The following is a 17,919-nucleotide window of genomic DNA, read 5'->3' on the forward strand; positions in this document are numbered from 1 at the left end:
AGCTACTCAAATCTTTCACCTCCTAGTGGGCTTAGACATTAGTTTGTCAGATGAATGAAGTGATTGTGGTCTATTATTTATTTGCATAAAGGAGGACCAGTATTATTCAAACCAAAATTATTTGCATATTCTGAGCAAAGCTTTAACAATGGCCCCAATGTTTAAAAAAAAAAAAAATCACAACAAGTCTACTCTCTTCACGTTTGTCTAGATAGAACAGGGTTCATATTCATATACACGCTAAGAGACAGAAGTGAATACCAGTAATAAGTTCAACTTTAATCAACTATAATACTATATTTAGCTGTCATTTTCTCAACGCACTTGCCTTTTATCAACAATAAACTAATATTTTCAAGATTATATATTTGTGGGCCTATACAAAGGTAGTGCAATTGTTGAAAAGTTAAGCTCTGCCATTGCTAGCTGTAGTTTCTGATGTTTTGCTTCTGATTTCTGCATGTTAATTTCCTAGTATTGTGAGCACTTTTTTATTTTTTATATATATATATATATTTTATTAAAATCAAAAGACATTCCATACATGCAAGTCAAGTTTAACTAAGCTGGTTTGAAATAAATCGACCCCCACCCATGGGAAAGAGAGCTAGGTCAGCAGTACAGCACTTTAATAATAGTAAAAATATATAAATAAATAAAAATAGATAGAATAGAAAGAGGGGAGAGAATCAGATTCCTCAATTTAAATGCTTATTCTAAAATGTTATTTATCAGATCATGCCAAGTTTTGAAAAAGTTTTGTTCAGATCCTCTAAGTGAGAATTTGATTTTTTTCAATTTTAGATAATATATAACATCAGTTATCCACTGACTTAAAAGAGGTGAGTTAGTATTCTTCCATTTGAGCACAATAAGTCTACATGCCAATAGTGAAGTAAAGGCAAATATAATTTGTTTGTCCTTCTCCACTTTAAGCCCATCTGTAAGTACACCAAACACAGCTGTTAGTGGATTAGGAGGGATTGTGACGCCCAGGCTGTCTGAGAGGCATTTAAACATTTTTGTCCAAAATGATGTTAATTTGCTGCACGCCCAAAACATGTGGCCCAGTGAGGCTGGAACTTGATTGCAACTTGCACAGGTTGGCTCTTGACCAGAAAACATTTTGGACAATTTTATATGAGAGAGATGTGCTCGAAATATAATTTTAAATTGAATAATTGTATGCTGTGTGGGTTTCCTCCGGGTACTCTGGTTTCCTCCTACAGTCCAAAGACATGCAGGTTAGGTGCATTGGCGATTCTAAATTGGCCCTAGTGTGTGCTTGGTGTGTGTGTGTGTGTGTGCCCTGCGGTGGGCTGGCGCCCTGCCCGGGGTTTGTTTCCTGCCTTGTGCCCTGTGTTGGCTGGGATTGGCTCTAGCAGACCCCCGTGACCCTGTAGTTAAGATATAGGGGGTTGGATAACGGATGGATGGATGGATAATTGTATGCTTTGGCATATGGAGCTTGAGTGAATTTTATGCATTGCTACCTTCCATTCCTTTTCTGAGATGTTGAGTGAGAGATCTTTTTCCCACTGTACTCTGGGATCTTTGAAAGGGAGGGGCTTTAAAATGTTTTTATATATTACAGAAATTCTGTAAGACTGATCAAAAAGTGAGCACTTTTTTAAAAACGTGATACACTGTACACTAAATCATCTCATCCTCCTCTGGTGCCTTGGGTCTTCTTGTATACAAGAGATATGTCAGTTTTTAAATAAGCAATGGAAAACTGCAATGCATCCTCTTTTATAACCATAATAATCCATCAGATTTTACATCAGGGGAAATACTATGAGTATCTAAAAATGAATACATTTACATATAAAACATTGACATTATTTTGGCTAAAAAGAATTTTACATTTAACATACAGTATAACATCAGTACTGGAGAAAGACCTAATTCATGACCCTAAAAAAAATTTTTTTTAAATTGTGCATTCTGAGTAGTTTTCTCCTAGTTAAGTAAAAACTCAGTGATGCCCCTTTTCCCTCGCTGCCCTGGCCATGTACTTATTTAACTTAATGGTTAATTCAGGGCTACCTTATTATTATTATCCTAGACTGTTGAATGTATTTGAACACATACATTAAATCATATCACAATTGAAATTTCTTTTGCCGATACAGAATAATTGTCATTGATTTTTAGTACTTTATTTTCAACATTTTTCACAGTTTTGCATTATTTTTTGATGTTCAGTTACTTAAATTTTGCAAAATGCATACATAAGCATTTTCCAGAAAGCATGTTAATTGATAGTGTGATAACCACATAGAAGTTTGAACTGACCCCTTCAAAAATCAATAGTTTTAAGTTTTGAGGAGAAAAAAAATATTATGCCATCTGGTCATACTGCATACAAAATATAATGTAACAACCCAAGATATGATTTAGGAAGGACTAACACACAGACACAAGAAGCTGTGTAAGAGTGTTCTTTTAAAAAAGGATTGCGATCAGCCACGGGAAATGCCAATCCTTCTCTTTCACTTCATGGGGTTTCACTGTCCTTTGGTCATCAGTCATCCTTTCCTTACCTGGATCTGATGTGTCACACTGTTCATCACATCTCCTTCTAAGGGCCTTCAGCCTGAACACCTCTGCCCTCACCCCTTCAGGTCGATTTGCTACAATAACAATGCAAAATGCAAACTTTAACACTAATTAAACAAAAGTAGCAGGATTCCATCCAATTCCACTGTCCACAAGTATTTTCTGCAAGGCACCAAGGATGAATCAATGGATACTGTAGATAGAATTTTATTTGTCCCCAGGGGAAATTTGGTATTTTAAAGATGCTCTATAAATATTTTTTATAAATACAAATACATATACATATACATACACACATACACACACACACACACACACACACACACATACACACACATACACACACACATACATACATATATATATATACATATTATATATATATATATATATATACACACACATACACATACACAAATATACATATACATACAGGTGCTGGTCATAAAATTAGAATATCATGACAAAGTTGATTTATTTCAGCAATTCCATTCAAAAAGTGAAACTTGTATATTAGATTCATTCATTACACACAGACTGATGTATTTCAAATGTTTATTTCTTTTAATGTTGATGATTATAACTGACAACTAATGAAAGTCCCAAATTCAGTATCTCGGAAAATTAGAATATCAATTAAGACCAATGCAAAAAAAGGATTTTTAGAAATGTTGGCCAACTGAAAGGTATGAACATGAAAAGTATGAGCATGTACAGCACTCAATATTTAGTTGGGGCTCCTTTGGCCTGGATTACTGCAGCAATGCGGCGTGGCATGGAGTCGATCAGTCTGTGGCACTACTCAGGTGTTATGAGAGCCCATGTTGCTCTGATAGTGGCCTTCAGCTCTTCTGAATTGTTGGGTCTGGCGTATTGCATCTTCCTCTTCACAATACGCCATAGATTTTCTATGGGGTTAAGGTCAGGCAAGTTTGCTGGCCAATCAAGAACAGGGATACCATGGTCCTTAAACCAGGTACTGGTAGCTTTGGCACTGTGTGCAGGTGCCAGGTCCTGTTGGAAAATGAAATCTGCATCTCCATAAAGTTCGTCAGCAGCAGGAAGCATGAAGTGCTCTAAAACTTCCTTGTAGACGGCTGCGTTGACCTTGGACCTCAGAAAACACAATGGACCAACACCAGCAGATGACATGGCACCCCAAACCATCACTGACTGTGGAAACTTTACACTGGACCTCACGCAACGTGGATTCTGTGCCTCTCCTCTCTTCCTCCAGACTCTGGGACCTTGATTTCCAAAGGAAATGCAAAATTTACTTTCATCAGAAAGCAGCAGCCCAGTCCTTTTTGTCTTTAGCCCAGGACAGATGCTTCTGACGCTGTCTCTTGCTCAAGAGTGGCTTGACACAAGGAATGCGACAGCTGAAACCCATGTCTTGCATACGTCTGTGCGTGGTGGTTCTTGAAGCACTGACTCCAGCTGCAGTCCACTCTTTGTGAATCTCCCCCACATTTTTGAATGGGTTTTGTTTCACAATCCTCTCCAGAGTGCGGTTATCCCTATTGCTTGTACACTTTTTTCTACCACATCTTGTCCTTCCCTTCGCCTCTCTATTAATGTGCTTGGACACAGAGCTCTGTGAACAGACAGCCTCTTTAGCAATGACCTTTTGTGTCTTGCCCTCCTTGTGCAAGGTGTCAATGGTCGTCTTTGGGACAACTGTCAAGTCAGCAGTCTTCCCCATGATTGTGTTGCCTACAGAACTAGACTAAGAGACCATTTAAAGGCTTTTGCAGGTAATTTGAGTTAATTAGCTGATTAGAGTGTGGCACCAGGTGTCTTCAATATTGAACCTTTTCACAATATTCTAATTTTCCGAGATACTGAATTTGGGACTTTCATTAGTTGTCAGTTATAATCATCAACATTAAAAGAAATAAACATTTGAAATACATCAGTCTGTGTGTAATGAATGAATCTAATATACAAGTTTCACTTTTTGAATGGAATTACTCAAATAAATCAACTTTGTCATGATATTCTAATTTTATGACCAGCACCTGTACATATACACACATACACATATATACATATATACACACATATTTATTAAATAATACTTACAAAATTTTAAAAAAAGCTATATAAAAAAAAAGTCAAGACTTGTCATAGTGGCATGTTGCAATTAAGTATATTAATCTTTCTTTATTTTTACATTTGTTTTTCCATTTCTTATTAGCATAAGTATACATTGGTCATTTTATCATTAGTGGAGTCTCTGTGTAAGTTTGGCTGCAGTTCAAACATCATTATGAATCTCAATGCACAGGTGGTCCTCCAGCAAATGACACAAAATGCCAACTGCAATAATAAAAAGTTCAGTGGAGAGATTTGAAACTTTAAATTATTTAAAATATTAAATTCAGATGTATTCTAGCTTTAACTGTGTATATATGTGATACAGTAGCTGCCAAACAAAGAGTACAGAACACGTGTTTCGCCCTTATTTGGGCTCGTCAGGTATACACACTTTTGCATCCCATCATGGGGATCGAACCTTGGACGTCAGCGCTTGAGGCAATACACTCACTCATCAGCAATTTTTTTTTATTCCACAAATGTACATGGATTATTGAAAACCTCCTATTACAGTATGTGCTCAACAAACCAAATTGTATATTTTATGAAAAAGAAACATTCAATTAACAACAATATAAATTTTGTGCTAAAACATTATTAATGAAAACTGCAACGGTTATTAAAGCAAAAAGAGGCCATGTCCTAAGTAACATAAATCAGACTGCAATATCAGTAGAATCAACTTTAAAAAGCGAACAAATGTCTACATGTCTTTGTATCTGTATGTCTGTCCAGTTACTAGTTTTATATGTCTCATTTCAACAGATGGAGCACCACAAACATTAGTATTAATGCATTGTATTACTACATGCATTACAAAATATGTTACAATAGAAGATGCAATGCAAATGTTAATGCTGGGGTCTGCATTGATTACCAAGATTTCACCTCATAATAGAGAAGTACCACAGCTAGTGTAACAATAAGTAAACTTGTCTAACAATGGTAATGAAAGCTTTGGGCTTTTGTGCTTCACACAAGTAGCTTCTCTGCTTACTCCCTAGATAATCAATTTATTTTTTTCCAGTAAGTGTGAAACTGAGCTGAACAATCTTTCCCCATCTACACTTGTGCAAGGTGAAGACAGGTAAGCTAAAACCACTTCCACAATCTTAATCACAGTTAATACAGTAAACAAGTTAGGGTTTATTAAATGTGTAACCTTAGTAATGCATGTTCAAAACAATGCAACATATTCTTCTGAAATAATTAAATGTAAGTGTTTTTGTAAGTGTTGTATTAAACATAATTAGTACAATAACTGTTAGCATACATTGAATTTAGCACAGTAGCCACACAGTAGTATTATTTTCAGGGTTACTCTGCAATGGTGGTGGCTATAGAAGAACGTATGTCATGTTTAACCTCCTCAAAAGCTGCATGTACTATTAAACTATTTTCAATTAATCCCTACTGGTTCGCATGGACAGTGGCCGGTAATTCATTGTCTGCATCATATGAACTTAAAGCATGTTTTCATCATGAAGACTCAGCAGCATGTTGCATTTCCATCCATCCATCCATCCATCCATTATCCAACCCGCTGAATCCGAACACAGGGTCACAGGGGTCTGCTGGAGCCAATCCCAGCCAACACAGGGCACAAGGCAGGAACCAATCCCAGGCAGGGTGCCAAGCCACCGCAGGACATGTTGCATGTGCTGTTCCAATTAGTTAACACATTCTGTTGTAGTCTTTTGTTTATCAGTCCTAATTGTGTATGTACACTCTGAAAATTAGTATGAGGGTGCCGGATGATAAAAATGTCAAACTATTTTTATTCCAATTCCAACAATATCACATATATTACTCTGGGAGGGAATCTGTTCATTAACTACTAATTGTAGTGCATATGCCAAGCAAGGTAAGTTAGGCAGAGAAGCATCTTCCAATGCCTTTGACATATTTCATTTGTTACCTTGTATAACAAAATGCACTTTTTTTGGGAATGTTCCAGTTTAATAATTTTTTCAAATACCACTGTAAGAGCAATGGCAGTGTACAACCCAGAAAGTTCTTGGTCATGTACAATAACTTTCTTTAAGTGAAAATTAGAGTCTGAGCAGTCAAGCCAAGAAAATGACATTGGGCTCACATTTGATCTCCAGTTGTCCAGTATGTTAGGTTAGGTTAGGTTAGGTTAGGTTAGGTTAGGTTAGGTTTCTTTATTTAGTCATGTTTACACAGGAAAACATGAAATTTGCCTTCTCAGTTGCATCTAATAACAGGTAACAGACAGAATGAAATAAAACAGACAAATAGAAATAAGAAAGGTTTAGGTAAGGCAGTTAGAATTTATACCAACAAAAAAAAAAAAAAAAAAAAAGGTTACAGGATATATATAAAAACCTTATCTCCGATATTTCTTATTGAAAAGTCATATGGCACTAGGAAGAAAGGAGTTTCTGGAGCGATTTGTGTGGGTTTTCAAAGCAACTATCCTTCCTGATTTACTGAAGTTAAGTTCTACATGTAATGGATGTCTGTCATCAGTTGAGATGATTTCCAGTTTCTTTAGCATTGCCCTCTGACACACCCTAGTCAAATCATCTACATCAGCCCCAATAACTTTAGCTGCATACTTCGTAATCTGCTGGAGCTTTTTTGAGTTTTGGTTTGTCAGACTATTAAACCAGGCAATGAAACCGAAAGTGATCACAGACTGGATCAGACTACGATAGAAGGACAACATGAGGTCCTTGTCTACTTTAAATAGTTTGAGTTTATGGAGGAGAAATAAGCGCTGGTTACATTTAGAAAATAATTTTTTTGTATTTGTATTCCAGTTAAGATTGTTATCTAGGTAAGTTCCTAAGTATTTATATTCATTCACTATTTCTACCTCCTCTCCCAGAACTACAATAAGTGAACATACAGATTTCTGTCTCTTAAAATCAAATATCATTTCTTTGGTCTTTTTTACATTCAGAGTGAGAGAGTTTTTATTGCACCATTTTACCATACAGTCCACTTGATTTAGATAGTGGCTTTCATCCTCCCCAGATATGCGTCCTATGATCATGGTGTCATCCGCATACTTAATAATGGAGCAGTGGTCATTGTTCTGTCTCAGGTCACTTGTGTACAGAGTAAACAGTAATGGTGATAAGACACACCCCTGTGGACTTCCTGTGTTTGAATGAAGAGCTTTTGAAAAAGTGTCCTGAACTTTAACTGTCAGTGAACGATTTAAGAGAAAGTTCTGAATCCATAGTATGATAAATGGGTTTACATTCATACTGTTTAATTTCCCAATCAGTATATGAGGCTGTATAGTATTGAACGCTGAAGAAAAATCCAAAAATAGTGCTCTGACATATATATAGGTTGCACCACCTTTCAGGAGGGCTTGTATATATATATATATAAAAGGACACAGAACACTACACTAATGCCATGCCTGGAAATAAAATCATCTGCTTTGTCAGATGTTTCTATGGTATACTGAAGTATAATAAAAGCATTTCATAAGTGTCAAAGATCTAAAAACACTGAAGCAGCAAACTTTGTGAAAACCAATATTTGTGTCATTCTCAAAACGTTGGTCACAACTGTACTGTCTTCAGCTTAACATACCCTACATCACAAAATCAGAAGACTAATCAGTAAATTACAAATTGATCACTGATTTTGTAATAAGCAGCAAAAAAAAAAAGATCTTGGGCCAATTGATTTATGCACCTAAAATTAAACTGCAAATATTAAAGAAGTAGCACCTTCTCATAATAAGCTTTTGGACTATTAAAAGAAAGTGACTAGCAGATTCTCTTAGTAAACTTTCTGGACCTTTGAAATATAGTAAGCACCAGACCATTTAGTTTGCTTTTTAAAGGGAAACCAAGTCTAACAGGCTCTGAATTTAAGGATTTATATTTAATTTTAAGAAAAATACTGTATATAGAAGACCACTTTTTTTTTTTTCTTAGCATCTAACTTCTGTGTTTCTTGAAACATTAATATCACTTATTGTTCTCGTTTTTGCTAAATTTCAAACTATACCTGACACATACAACGCATCTCAAGAATCACTAATGCAAGGCTAGAAAGGGACACCAGTTAATTTAATAAAATCTTTACAATCAGATGTAACATTAGTTTGATCTAGAAACCCATCACCATTTGAAACATTTCTGCCTAACTTTTTACACAGGACTAAAACAGACTTCTTGTGAGAATATAAAAAACTCTGATACATGAAATAACTACAACTGCTATGATTTCAAATTCTGGCAAAGCTTTTTATAAAATTCACTACAGAGTTCTGACCAAAAAGTATGAAAATTATGGTGAGGTATCATTCACTTAAGAAGGTTAGTTCATAATTAACCAAATCATTTTAGTATATACACAAATCTGATGACAGTAGTCCAGTCTTCTGTGTTTGGTGCTGGGTGATATGCCATTATTAGATATTAAGAGATTTGAAAACTTATTAACCTTATCAATTATATGTAAAAAAATTACCCATACTTCTGCAGTTGCAGTTATTTTAGTTAAATCAGAGGATGAGTTATTACTACTTACTTTAAGCTTAGAAGACAAATTACTACTGCACATTATCTATTAAGCTACGAAAAAACAGAAGTACTCTTAGATGTTATATACATCAAATAAAAACAAGACAATCTGTTAAGTTTCAATTTTTGATGTGTACAAGTTATCCACTAAATAAGTTATTACTCCTATAGCAGCTTTAAAAACCCACACAAATCTAAATTCATGGATTCCAAAACTTAATTTGACTGTTTTGGCTGATGAAGCCTCAGAGATAGACTTATTACAAACAGACAGAAATAAGGTAGATCTTCAAAACATGACAAAGAGCTAAAGAAAACTGAGGAAGTGGGGTATAAGAATCGTATGTTTCTTTGTAAGAACTAATGCAACATGAATCTTTTCAGATTCTAGGAGCTATGAATATTTGTGCGAACATAATGATTGCTAATCCTTTGCGACCAGGCATTCCACAGAACACACATTCTTGTCAAATTCATACTTTAAAATCAATTCTCAGAAACAAAAGATACTGATGAGTATTTCAAAAGACATAAATGACTCTTTCAAAGGTCTTTTCTCTCAAAAATTTCTGCTTGTGAAAATGGTGACCACATTGACCCCAGAGAACAGATAGTAAACCACATGCCTTCCTCTGTTTACTGGTCTCATCTTCCCAGAGTAAATGATTGATAGAAAGTATACAAGCTGAAGTCTCTGTTTCATATCTTGGTGTTGCTGACCCTGCTGTTTATGTGCCTGGGAGATGCAAGAATGCACACAAGTCTGGCAACCACTGATATCCAATCAACCAACCAATCATAGATAAAGGTTAGAGGTGAACTGGGCTTCACTCCCACACAAAACTAAATACAGCATGTCCTTTCAAAACAGAAAAGAAAAATTCCAGGATATGTCTCAATTAATCAGAGAAACTATTTGTATAAATACATTAAATATACAGCTTAAAAAGATTGATTACCTAAGCTAATGTAAATATTCAACAGTCAGGAAAATGAGGAGTCATAATATTGGAAGAAATAGAGAAATCCATCTTAGAATTTATCTTGTGCAGGAGTTTCACAGCAAAACCAGATAAAGTCGTGCTAATAGACAACTGTAAGAAAGCCAGCAATGGAAAAAATTACAACTCGTCAGCCCTAATTATCTAATTTCTTCAAAATAACATTGAGCTAAATCTTAAAGGTTCATTTAATCCCTACTATGTATTACACTACTTGGGAAATTTTTCCATGTGTCTAAAGGTTCTTACTATATTTAACAAGTTTCTATTTGTGTACTTGTGTTCTTGTCAAAGAACATACAGTAACTGTTCAGTTTGTTGGGGGGGGGGGGATTTATAATGATATATATGGTTACTATCCAAAATTCTGTATATATCACAGTATAAACCTAAATATCTAAAACCGTCTACAATGAAGTCTTTTTGACTGAAGTTAAAAAAAAAGTAATTATTTTGATATGAAATAAATCAAACAAGACTTATTTTATTTGAACAGTCATCCATCCATCCATCCATCCATTATCCAACCCGCTATATCCTAACTACAGGGTCACGGGGATCTGCTGGAGCAAATCCCAGCCAACACAGGGCGCAAGGCAGGAACAAATCCCCGGGAAAGGCGCCAGCCCACCGCAGGGCACTGAACAGTCATGTAAACTTCAATTAAACAAATCAAACTAAGAACAAATTTACCAAATAAAGATGTCTGAGAACACTAAAGTTGTCAATATACAAAGCACATAGCCAGCAGCTCGTTCTGTCCACATTATGCCACCTCACATGGTCTCCTTTTCCTAAAAAAAAAAAAAACTGATGCTGGTGGTGTACTTTGCATTCCAAGTGTGCAAAATACTGTAATGAATTGTATTATATTGAATATACACTGTATATTCTTTTGTTTTCAGCTAAGTGAAATAACAGGACCACCAACAGTTTTCAGATTAGCATATGAACGTTATCATTACATGTCCTGAAAAAAATTTGACTAATCATAAGTGATATATTTTTTCTGTGACTACTGTCTAGATGTCTAAAGAAGAGTGAGACAGGAAGAGAAACAGCAATTCACAGGCGGGTAACAGCATACAATATGTGCAATTATATGTACGGTATGTGATTCAGCACATGCACCAGCATATCAGTATAGCTGCACTCAAATCACATATTTTTCCTAAAAGGCAACTCATTCAGGGCCAGGTGCTATTACGGTTTAGCGAGTGTTATGTCCTTAGCTAAAGAAAATTTTTCTTTAATATAATATTTTTGCTGTGTTTTGAATATTTTGTTTTTGGGTTAGTCTTTCCTTGTTTTTATAAATATTGTGTTTATTTTTCTTTTCTGTATTATGTTAATAACGAATGCTTTAGTGTTAATTATCCACCCTGCCTTCTAAAAGAGAAGGCCAAAATGGTGGGGCTACCTGATAATGCATCTGATGGGCTGGCCCAGCTCTATAAAAGCTGTAGTTTTAGAGTATACTGTAGCTTCAGCATTGTGGTTGTGATCCATTTTCTGCTTTTGTGATTTCTGCTACAGTTTTTTGGATTTCCTGGATTTTTGACCAGTGTTCTTGTTTATGGTACTATCTTTGTTGTGCGATACTGGGTGTGTTTGCTGCAGGTTTATATTTTTGCTTGATGGAGTTTGCTGCTTTTGGCTGCCACATCTTTAATGTATTTTAAAAAAGACAACCTTTCCTAGTGTTACACATCACTAGCACCTAACCAGGAGATAGACAGCTTCTTTGGAATTAGGGTTCTGGAGGAAATACACAAATTATATAGACATACATAGTAAAAATACAATTTATTAACATGGTCTAGTCTATAATTACTCTAAAGCATATGAATAAGAAATCAATTAATGACTAGTTAATAATAATTAATATCTGAACTGTACCCTGACGACAAGCTGGTTCTTGTCTTTCATTTGACATATGTTTTGGTTAGTATCTGTGCCAACAATGAATTAGGAGATGATGAACTGGTTTGATTTAATTTTACAAGGTGTGCTTTGAGGTTCTAGCTCTCTTTTGATTCTTATGGAATCTCCTGTAAATCCAGGAAGAGTCCGTTTTATTAAGTTTTATTTTAGCCTAGTAAATCAGTCTAGGAAACAATCATAAACCGTGCCCTCTTTAACATCAAGAAAGCTAGGGTTCTTAAGAAATATATTTGACATTTTTTTCAAGCAAATACCTTGTCATCTTAAGAAAAAATAAAGCATTATGGCTTAATTCTAACAAACTGAGCTACAGCAGATGTATTGAGTGACTTCCTCTTGTTTGCAGATTTATTTATGAAGTTCTGTGTACTCATCCAAAATACACTCTTAATCCATCCATCCATCCATCCATTTTCCAACCCGCTGAATCCGAACACAGGGTCACGGGGATCTGCTGGAGCCAATCCCAGCCAACACAGGGCACAAGGCAGGAACCAATCCTGGGCAGGGTGCCAACCCACCGCAGGACACACACAAACACACCCACACACCAAGCACACACTAGGGCCAATTTAGAATCGCCAATCCACCTAACCAGCATGTCTTTGGACTGTGGGAGGAAACCCACGCAGACACGGGGAGAGCATGCAAACTCCACACAGGGAGGACCTGGGAAGCGAACCCAGGTCCCCAGGTCTCCCAACTGCGAGGCAGCAGCGCTACCCACTGCGCCACCGTGCCGCCCTACACTCTTAATGACTGCTTTTAATTTTTTTTTTTTTACTGTACAGTGATCCCTCGCTATATCGCGCTTCGCCTTTCGCGGCTTCACTCCATCGCGGATTTTATATGTAAGCATATTTTAATATATATCGCGGATTTTTCGCTGGTTCACGGATTTCTGCGGACAATGGGTCTTTTAATTTCTGGTACATGCTTCCTCAGTTGGTTTGCCCAGTTGATTTCATACAAGGGACGCTATTGGCAGATGGCTGAGAAGCTAGATTGCTTACTTTTCTCTCTCTCTTGCGCTGACTATCTGTGATCCTGACGTATGGGGATTGAGCAGGGGGGCTGTTCGCACACCTAGATGATACGGACGCTCGTCTACAAATGCTGAAAGATTTTCTTCACGTTGCTATCTTTTGTGCAGCTGCTTCCTGAAATGACATGCTGCACAGTGCTTCGCATACTTAAAAGCTCGAAGGGCACGTATTGATTTTTGACTGAAAAACAAACTCTGTCTCTCTCTATCTCTCTCTCTCTCTCCCTGCTCCTGACGGAGGGGGTGTGAGCTGCCGCCTTCAACAGCTTTGTGCCGCGGTGCTTCGCATACTTAAAAGCAAAACAGCCCTATTGATTTGTTTGCTAGAGATTGTTTTCTCTATCTATGTGACATTCTGTGCTCCTGACATGCACTCCTTTGAAGAGGAAGATATGTTTGCATTCTTTTAATTGTGAGACAGAACTGTCATCTCTGTCTTGTCATGGAGCACAGTTTAAACTTTTGAAAAAGAGACAAATGTTTGTTTGCAGTGTTTGAATAACGTTCCTATCTCTCTACAACCTCCTGTGTTTCTGCGCAAATCTGTGACCCAAGCATGACAATATAAAAATAACCATATAAACATATGGTTTCTACTTCGCGGATTTTCTTATTTCGCGGGTGGCTCTGGAACGCAACCCCCGCGATGGAGGAGGGATTACTGTATACCTGGCTGTGGTCGAAATTATTGCATGCTAATATCAGATTAGTTGGTGTAACTTAAATAATGCCAATAGACTACTTTACCTCAAAAACACCAAAAGATACAAGGTAATTAAAAAAATAAAATCAATATATGCATGTGCTATCCCAAACTTAATAACACTAACAGGCTGAAGAAGTTATATCAACATGCATTTTTGTATAACTTAAAAATCAAGCACTTTAAAAGTCCTGTAATTATAATATTTTTTTTTAAAACTTTTTGCTCTTATTAATTTCTAAACTAAAATAAAATAGTGAATGTCAATATATGCACAGTAAGAATAAAAATGTACACTTTTTTTCCACTGTATATAAATGATCCATAATGAGTTAGGGGGGAAAAGAAAAACATACCAATTTAACTGAAAATAAGCTGTTATTTTGCTACAATATGACCTTTTCCCCTGACTGCTTTTTTACTGCCTCTAACTTTATAATGAATTTTAGTATATTTAAATTGAATTATGTATCCATCCATTCATTCATTTTCTAACCTGCTTGGGTCATGGGGATTTTACCTACTATGGCAGCACTTGTCACAAGGTAAGAAAGTTTTCTAAACCTTTTATGTTCAAGTTTTCTTTTATTCTGGTATATTCATTAACAAAGAACCAATAGGTTTCATATGTTGATTTCCCAATTAAAATCTTGTACGTACATAAGACATTTATGTAAAAATAAAACTCTTCCCTCTTACCTTCACGTAATCATATTCACAGAGGTAAGATGGCTCTAAATCAAAATGCATGAAGTACAACTTGATTTTAAATCCATCTGGGACAGATATATTCCAGGAGATGTCAGAATCTCTAGGGTAAGAATCTGGGAAATTGGGAGACTGGATTGAGCCATACATTCCACTGAGTTCCACAGCATTAAACTGAGGCACAAGCAAGCATAATGCCAAAATGTGCAAATATCTGTTCAAAACAAAAATGTACAAACACAGAATCATGACAGAGAATTAGGACTACTTATAAACGAACAATATTTATCAAGACTCCATAAATTTCAGAAGAACTGCAGTTTAATGCTATTATATATTGTAAAATATTTAATTGAAGCTATTACTGAACACAGAATAATTGGAATTACTCTTAAAATACAATTAGGCCCAAGTTTATTTTAGCTTCTTAGTATGAATGAATTTGCATCTAATCACTTAGATATTTAAACTCCATTAAAATGTACCCTCCATCTGCATGCCATATTATCAATGCAATCATCATAAATTTAAAATATTTTGAGCAGAAGGTTCAATGTTTAAATGTATTACCTGCATAATTTGCTTTGCTGTACTGTTTATGAAGAACGAAAAACTCATAAAGTCAGGAAATGAATGTACAGATGAACTGCTTTATTTTCCTAATGTATGTATGTATGTGACAACTTTCACTCATTCTTCAAGTATATCACCAAATACTTCTTTTAATCATCTATAAGGTATTGCCAACTGCTTTCAATGGCTGCAGAAATACTTCATTAAGATTATTAATGGTAGCATGAACCATTTTATTTCACTAGATTTGCAAATATTTACATGGAATGAACACTGTGTTTTTATGAGCATGGTTCCTTATATTACAAGGACAACAAGCTTATTTTATGATCATCTCCAACTAGGGCTACTCACTAATACAGCTCTAACACAAAACTTAAGCATTTTATATTTAAATTGCTTGCTCCATAAAAACAACAGCTTGTACCCCTTAAAATCAATCACCAGATTTATTTCATATAAACCTGGGCAACTGCTTAAATTCGGTAAAATAGATTAACACGCTCATCAGTGCAGTGAGCTATTGATTCAGTAATTTATTATTTTGATATATGTCCATTCATCAATGAACATACTTCATCCTCACCAGGGCTATAGGGGCTGGAGCCTATTCATTGTTTTTTTTCCATCCATCCATTATCCAACCCGCTATATCCTAACTACAGGGTCACGGGGGTCTGCTGGAGCCAAACCCAGCCAACACAGGGTGCAAGACAGGAAACAAACCCCGGGCAGGGCACCAGCCCACCACAGGGTGCACACACACACACACCAAGCACACACTAGGGCCAATTTAGAATCGCCAATGCACCTAACCTGCATGTCTTTGGACTGTGGGAGGAAACCGGAGCACCCGGAGGAAACCCACGTAAACACGTGGAGAACATGCAAACTCCATGCAGGGTGGACCTGGGAAGCGAATTCATTTGATTTTTTTTTTTTTAAATATAACTTAGGGTGGCCCAGTGGAGTTCTGCTGCCTTGCAGTGCCAGGAGAATGGTTCTGAATTGTACTTTGGTCATTCTCTGCCTGAAGCCTGCACATCCTCCTTTGGCATCTATGTTGGTTCTTCCTATAAGAGTTCTTGTTTTCCTCCCACACCCCAAATATGTTAGTTTTGGGCTTGTTAAGATTTATTTTATAACCTCCCATTACCCTAAAATTCATTGAGCAGATTTGGAACTGGATAGATATGTATTATTTTTCTTTATAGTTTTGTAAGACATCTTATTATAATGGATTTTATTGGAAGGGATAGAGAACATGCATTATTTTTAACTTGTTTGGCTAGATTCACTGTAATACTTAAGTTGTGCCATCCTAGATTACACTGATTGTAACTGCAATTATACAGTGCAAGGAATATATTAAACATTTTATTAATTTCACTTTAAATAAATACTGTAAAACGTTTTTGTTATCAATGCATGGATCAAGCTCATTTCATGCATTATCCCTCATTGTGCGCAGTTACCACCAGTCTACACTGAATAAAGCACTCTGTAACTCTCTGCTAACAAAACACCTATTAAAATAATTTTAAACGACGTCTATGTGCAGGATAAGACTGCGCAAAAGTCAAACAAACCTTCATCTATAAAACTAAATCAGACCCTTTCGAGCTACCCTATTTCTGCAACTTATATATCCTCTGCAGTGACACAGTAAAAAGATCATTTTTTTTTATTACTCCAAATGTCAAAAACATGTGACTGCATCCTTGGTAATGGCCATATGAATACTTAGCAAATGGAAAAAAAGTAGTGCAGGCTTTGAATGACACAAAATACTTTGCTCCACATTTTTAGTTTCAACTCCAAATCATATACTAAAAAAACTAAGTGATAATGCAATAATGCATCAATTTTCAGACAATCGGCCATTCTCATAATAAACTAATTAGTGTATACAATGGCATCTTTTAATTTATTTTAGTTTGTTCTTTGATACCTATTAACACCTCGTACGTTTACAAACATCCATGATATGAAAACGGATCTAGAAGCCACACGCTAACCTTTCCACTGATAATCAATAGTACCACGCAGATTGCCTATTGCCTCCTGGGGAACTTCTTTAAATAAAACCTTATTAGTCTCGCAACTATAGACCTTTACAAGTCAACCGATAGTATTCCACGTCTAGTGTGGCTCCCACAGCTATACCCATTGGCCCTCACGTCGCACTAAGCCTGCCCTTTCTGTCTCCAAGCAGTGACTTGTCTACCGCGCTCTCACTTGGTTCATACCAGCGTGTCAACTGTCCCGTTCATACTGCGGACCCAATAATTATTGTTTATGGTCAGACAATCATTTTACTAGTTTGAACGGACAGAATGAACAGCGGGCTACCAGAGAACATGCAGCATTTTGACTCTGCCGTGTTCGCGGGAACTCACCCCATCGCGACGGCGCTTGATCTCCGACTGTCTAGGCGTAGAATGTGTAGGCTGCTTTCGAGCGTCTGAGCGGCCCGCGAAGTGCACTAGCAGTAGTCGCGCGACCCAAACTCATCCAGCCTCCGTGCTCCGCCCCTCCCACTCAGGCGAATCACATACACGTCGCGCACCTGCTTTGACACGCGCTCCCTTTCTAGGCTGTTGCTTGCGATGCCTTTGTGTCGTACTGCGCGACACCGCTCCCTCAAAATACCAATTAACCAATAAGTAAAACAGAAGCAAGATCTGAACATATCCACGACAACAGAGGATCTCAGGAGGTTGGTATTATCATGTCAATTCTTGCCGAAGTATGCTGTAGTGATAA

General features: G+C 36.5%; 1 protein-coding gene across 2 annotated transcripts in view; it reads right to left on the bottom strand.

Annotated features, from left to right (window-relative positions):
* Positions 1-17,708, bottom strand: part of masp1 (MBL associated serine protease 1) — a 206,672-nt gene extending 188,964 nt beyond the window's left edge. For both annotated transcript variants that reach the window (XM_051922229.1, XM_051922228.1), the window contains exons 1-2: positions 17,553-17,708; positions 14,572-14,794 (exon numbers count right to left, since the gene is read on the bottom strand). In XM_051922229.1, coding sequence (XP_051778189.1) covers positions 14,572-14,794; positions 17,553-17,557 — 228 coding nt within the window. In that variant the 5' untranslated portion in view covers positions 17,558-17,708. The remainder of the gene's footprint in view (positions 1-14,571; positions 14,795-17,552) is intronic.
* Positions 17,709-17,919: the final 211 nt, after the last annotated feature.

This window comes from Erpetoichthys calabaricus, chromosome 2 (genome assembly GCF_900747795.2).
Source record: "Erpetoichthys calabaricus chromosome 2, fErpCal1.3, whole genome shotgun sequence".
Taxonomy (NCBI): Eukaryota; Metazoa; Chordata; class Cladistia; order Polypteriformes; family Polypteridae; genus Erpetoichthys; species Erpetoichthys calabaricus.